This window comes from Crocuta crocuta, unplaced genomic scaffold (assembly GCF_008692635.1).
Source record: "Crocuta crocuta isolate KB4526 unplaced genomic scaffold, BGI_CrCroc_1.0 scaffold70, whole genome shotgun sequence".
Taxonomy (NCBI): Eukaryota; Metazoa; Chordata; class Mammalia; order Carnivora; family Hyaenidae; genus Crocuta; species Crocuta crocuta.
In genome coordinates, this window is record NW_027528417.1 from 4,100,826 (window position 1) to 4,106,731 (window position 5,906).

Sequence of the window (5,906 nt, forward strand, 5' to 3'; positions counted from 1 at the left end):
GTGTGTGTGTGTGTCTCTCTGCCCCTCCCCCACTCACACTCTGTCTCTCTCAAAAATAAACATTAAAAAAATTTTTTTTAATAAAAAATAAAAGCAAGCAACGGTGCAGTGCCTAGGTTCCTGAGGGAAGTCTGTAATTCATTATGACTCCAGCGGTATCTGGCGTGGACTGGTGTGGGCACGGTCTGGGCGCACTGTGAACAAAGTCCCTCCCCAGGTAGACTGAAAATGCCGACCCATTTAGACCGCAGAAACTGGCAGCACTGACTGGAGCCAGTAAAATACAGCTCAGAGGCAAAGACCAACGACAGACACGCTAGGGGGGCTGTAGTGCAGCGGCTCTCTGGAGCCAGCAGCCGGGCCTGCAGCAAGCGTGGGACCATGTCACACAGCACCTGGTGACAGGGAAGCCTCACCTCCTTCCCTAGCGAGGGCCAACCGTCAGGACCCAACAGCTGTACGAAATGCCGGCCTTCCTCTGTAGGCACTTGCAGAAATCTGTGCGATGCTGTGGACTTTCGTACAGGGATTAATCTGTGCCTTGCTTTCCTTACACAGGCTTCAAACCACCCCCTACGAGTATCTTACCCAAACTAACTACAGCCGAGGGCAGCAAGCAACACACTCTAGGAAGATGTGAAATCCCAGGCCAGTGAACTGCTGACGTTTTGCATACTTTAGACTTGAGTTAAGAATCATTAATAATTTATCAACAATTCTACCATTTCCAGATTAGCTCTAGACTATAATAGATTTAATTTATGAGTCATGAGAATGCATTCTTTTTAATTTAATAGTTTCTAACAAGAAAGGGAAAGTGACGTGAGTTACTAGGATCTCCCCAGAAAAGTTTGCTAAGAACTATCTGTGAGTCCTCAGCTGGAAATGAGAAGAGGACTAAGAAATATAAAACCAAAGGGGGCCCCTGTGGGGGAGGGAGCATACAGTTGTTCCATCCATACAACCTCGGATCCACATCAAAAAATGCAGTAGGTGTGCTCCCCATCGAGAGGTCCACACCGTCCACTTTACTGCACAAAGAAGCACTGAAAATCTTTTCTCTCAATGCCTTCATCTGGAAAGGAGGTTCTTGTGACAGGGCCCGTGACTTCCATATTTTACAGAGCATTACACATACATGTGTAAGAGTGAAAACTTCATGTCTGGCACCTTGATTTTACAAACACTGCCATGATGAACAGAGTAGCCGTGAATACAGATGATGCCAGTTACTTTGAAAAATTACTGAATGCTCTGTGTTTCCATTTCCTGCGGGTACCTGGTGACCTAACCATACATAAATAGCAAGAGAGTCCTCTGCGTGCTGTTAGATGAAGAGCTGTGTCGTAAAATACAGACAGGCTGCATTTACGGGGACAAAGCCCAAACCCTGCACTGCACGTGGGGAGAACCGGGTCTGAGTGCAGCGAGGTGCACCGCTGTGGCCCGCAGCATAAAGTCATGATACAGGAGCCAAGAGGAAACACTGACGCGAAGATTTTTTTTCTACCAGTGCTGCCAAACAGGCTTTTAAAAGCACAGACAGACACACATCCTTCTACTACATGCAGGGAAATGTGACACAAAGTATTGCATGTTAACGTCAAGCTTGCTGCCATCATTTCTCTAGAGATCTGTTGCATTTTCTTATCAGTTATACACACGAGAAAGCAAAACCGTTTTTAATTACACAAAAATGATAATTATTTTACTAATGAAAGTACTTTCAATGAATTTTAATGCTCTTTGAAGGAAGTGTGTGTGCAAAGGAGAGGGAGGGAGGGAGGAAGGGACGGAGAAAGGGAGGGAACACATTTCTGAGTGTTGATTTTCCTTCCAAAACCACCCAATATGGTCAACTTTTGTTTTAAAGTGTTAGATTTAGGAAATTTTCCTCAGTGAGGAACAAACAGAAAGCGGGAAGTCTAAAAAGCAAATTAAATCAAGACAAGGACATCAAAAACAAATTTGGCTTTACTTTTCAGTGGAAGTTGGTCCTATATCTAACACTGCACAAGGTTTCTTGCACAATGAAAAGAGAAGCAGAAGGCCCTTACACTGCCTCGCTTTGCCAGAGAATCACCGTAGTCTGCTGGCAAAGTCCGCTTGCTGGACTTTTTCTGCTCATGTTCAACTGCATCTTCAATTATAGGCTCAAGCCTCATCTGGACAAACACCAAAGATTGGGATCAATGTCTTTTCATTATACAAAGAAAGATCTAATACCCTGTTTTATGTCTCTGCAGTCCAATTAAATAAACGTTATGACTGGCAGGATTCAAAGTTAAAGAAAATGCAAAACCCCAGCAGTGACAAAAATCAGACATTCTAGGCCCCAACTTAAGCTCTTGCCAACTTCAAGGTCGGTAAGGTCTGCTTCTGAGACCTGATTGGGATTTCAGCATCTTCATTCAAGACCCCACCCAGGAAACTAATCTATTAAAATCCCCAAATTTAAATATATCCCCCACAAGTTTCACAAAGAACACTATGCCAATCTACCACCCAATCTCCCCCAACCCTCTGGAGTGAAACTCCTCCTCAGAGGGGGTGCTACTGTGCAAACCGCTGCGTGTTCTCTCCGGAACCCGAAACGCTGCCGCGTTACCTCTGTGAGGATGGTGGTGTCGTAAGACGGCTGGTACTTCTCTTTCTCATGAGCGGTTCTCTTCTCCATCTTCTCTCGGTCAGTCTTTTGTTTCCTGTCTGCACCTTTAGGCTTAAACACAGAGCAGATGATTTCGTGCAGCAGGCCGAAGACGGCAAGTTCACAAGCAAAGCTGGGCCTGTTATCACTAAGCGCGTCGTTTCGACCTCTCACCTTAAACACTTTGATCTGGCAGCTAGCTGAGTGCAGGTGGTCCGTGTACTCTCCGTTTTCATTCTGCTTAAAGGTGTCCACCTGGATCCTGAAAGGCACCCCCTTCTCGCCGCCGTGCTTCCGGGGAGTAAACTCGGTGCTGATGCAGTGTACCTGGGAAACAGCTCACGCTGAAAGGGACTCAAAGCACCGTCTACCGAGTCCCCTTCTACTTTACTCCTTCTCAGACGTCCTGCCACAGCCAGAAATTCAACACCTTTTCAAACCAACCCCTGCACATTAGCCGGATGGCGGTCATGAACTTCTCTGTACGGCTTTCCTTTCACAAATCCAACTGGGCCATGCTGAGCTGCCTGGCAACGAGCTCTTCCCCAGTCCAACGCCTCCTCTCCTCTAACGCAGGCCTCTTTCCAATCACTGTAGTCTCCTACCCCCGCTCTGGGTCCTCCGCCTTGCACACGCCCCTGTTGAGAGCCTGCTGTCCGCCCTCTCCTGCCACCTCGTCACCTACTGCTGTGCCTACACACCCGGGCTGTGGCCACCTTCCCCAAAGCCCACTACTCACCCTGCCTGTGTGATCTAAACTCTGGTGTCGGCCTTCAAAGTTCACCGAGGACAATGCTCATTTCCCACCACTCCTACAATGTTGGCTAACATGAACCACGTGCCCAGTGATTATTAGTTGCTGGGAGATAATGTTTGGCAGACCACAAAAACATAAAATACTAAGGATTCTTTACAGTGCCCACAAATCAGAGCCTACTTAGGCTGATCAACAATTAAGCAATTTCCCTTTCTACATAAAGATGATCCAGCTCAGCAGTTTTAATGACACCACTTACAAACTTGAACATACAGGGTATAAAAATTACTACTGAGTATATTTTACACATTATACTTATGGTTTTAAAAAACTCATCTCTTAGGGATACAAACTGGATATTTATGGGCGAGATGAAATGCCTGGGAGTTGCTCTGAAGTACTCCATCAATAACAAAAACTGGGGAAACTACTAACAACTGCTGAAGCCAGGTGATGGGTATATTAAGGATTTACTATTCTTCTTTTTCTTACTTTGGTGGGGGTTTGATATTTTCAATATTAGAAGGTCTTTAAACAATGGTAGAGGGAATCTTGAAACTACTTTTTCAAATTCACTCTTCTTATTTTTTTCATTTTCTTAAGTCAACTCTACACCCAATGGGAGACTTCAACTCACAACCCCAAAATCAAGAGTCACGTGCTCTATGGACTGAGCCAGCCAGGCGCCCAATCCTACCCTTTTAAACAGCAGGTTTTGGGGGCACCTGGGTGGCTCAGTTGGTTAAGCATCCGAGTCCTGGTTTCGGCTCAGGTCATTATCTTGTGATTTGTGAGCATCAGTCCCAAGTTAGGCTCTGTGCTCACAGTGCAGACAGAGCCTGCTTAGGATTCTGTTTCTCTCTCTCTCTGCCCCTCCCCCGCTTGCACTCTATTTCTCTCTCAAAATAAATAAAAATAACCTTTAAAAAAAAGCAGCTTTTGTTTTAGAGAAATGTGTCTTGGGAAAAATAGATGTCATTATTATCACCAATGGTAAAGGTAATATTTGAGTAACAGGTTGGTCTATAAATGACGGATTCAGTAGATTAACTCCAACTTAACTTTATATACATACGTAGTTATGCATCTGTAAATGTAAAAATATATACATAGGAGACATTACAAGATTGTTTGCAAACAAGCACTTAAGGAAGAGGACACCGTGCATCAAGAATTCAAGATCACCCGTGGCCCGTTAGGGGACTAGGTTAGCATGGTTCTAACAACGTAAAACTCCAAACCTGAATGAAAGCAGATGTGCGCTTTGCAGGGTCCCACAGAAATTCCACCGCGTTTAGCTGGCTTGGATTTGTCCTTGTGTCAATTATTCCCACAGACATTGGAATATCTATATTTGAAACAGAAATTACACAGAAACTCATCTGCTACAAAGAATCAAAAAGCTTACCACTTAGCCTTTTCCTCCCCTGTTCCCATGGACAACCCCGCTAACACCAGAGCCCACCCAACGTGCGCAAGACTTCCTCCACCACAGTTTCCATGTCCGTTCATTGAACGGCTGATGGATGCGCCAATCGAGAATTCAGTAAATGGCTAAAAACTCAAAATTCCTGGCTCAGGTCCTTTTAGCACCAAAACACCCACTGTGTTTCTGACCGCAGAACAACTCAAGGCACACGGGACCCACTAACATCCAAACTCTCTCGACGCGATCGCACACGGGGCCAACACGGCAACAGGCACAGCTAACCGCCTGGCGTCACCTCTCCAGAGTCTTCTGCAGCCGCTCGTACCTAAATCGAGAAGTCTGTCCCCCGGACGATTCCACTTCCAGCCTTCAAGTTGCTGATGCTCGGTGTACTGCAGCCGTCTGTCGTGAAACACGACCCTTATGATGCTCTACGGAATGGGCGGGGAAGGCGAGAGCGTTACACTAGGCCAGCTCACCTGCAGAAGCGCTGTCACTTCTCGTGCAACAGCCTCTAATAGAGGGTGTACCAAAAGAACTTCTGCTTTAAGCATTTTCTAAGTGGACTGCTTTGTTCTTAGAATATGTGGATTGTGGGTATAATTATCCAGGGCAAAGAATTACAACTCGGAAATAAAAAGCACAAATAAAATGATTACTTAGGCAAAATTTTTATTTAAAAATTTGCCATTGCAATTCAGAATTAAGGTACACACTCATAAAATCAGAGAGCAAGAATTCGACTTCTATGAAGAAAGCACCAGATGCTCATGGTAATTACAAAAGTGAAAGGGCAGTATAAGCAGACAGAAACCCAGGCACAATGGTGAAACTATTTAAAATAATAGTTAATAGGGGTGCCTGGGTGGCTTAGTCGGTTAAGTGTCCGACTTTCGCTTAGGTCATGATCTCGCGGTTCGTGGGTTCAAGCCCCGCGTCAGGCTCTGTGCTGACTGCCAGCTCAGAGCATGGAGCCTGTTTCAGTCTGTGACTCCCTCACTCTCTGACCCTCCCCTGCTCACGCTGTCTCTCTCTCTCTCTCTCCTAGAAATAAATAAAAATATTTTTAAAAA

The 5,906-nt window shown here is 45.4% G+C and overlaps 1 protein-coding gene across 1 annotated transcript in view; it reads right to left on the reverse strand.

Moving 5' to 3' along the window:
• Positions 1–5,906, reverse strand: part of UBP1 (upstream binding protein 1) — a 64,749-nt gene that overhangs the window by 27,236 nt on the left and 31,607 nt on the right. Inside the window, exons 4-7 of the mRNA XM_077754281.1 lie at positions 5,159–5,264; positions 4,646–4,752; positions 2,822–2,974; positions 2,609–2,719 (exon numbers count right to left, since the gene is read on the reverse strand). Coding sequence (XP_077610407.1) covers positions 2,609–2,719; positions 2,822–2,974; positions 4,646–4,752; positions 5,159–5,264 — 477 coding nt within the window. The remainder of the gene's footprint in view (positions 1–2,608; positions 2,720–2,821; positions 2,975–4,645; positions 4,753–5,158; positions 5,265–5,906) is intronic.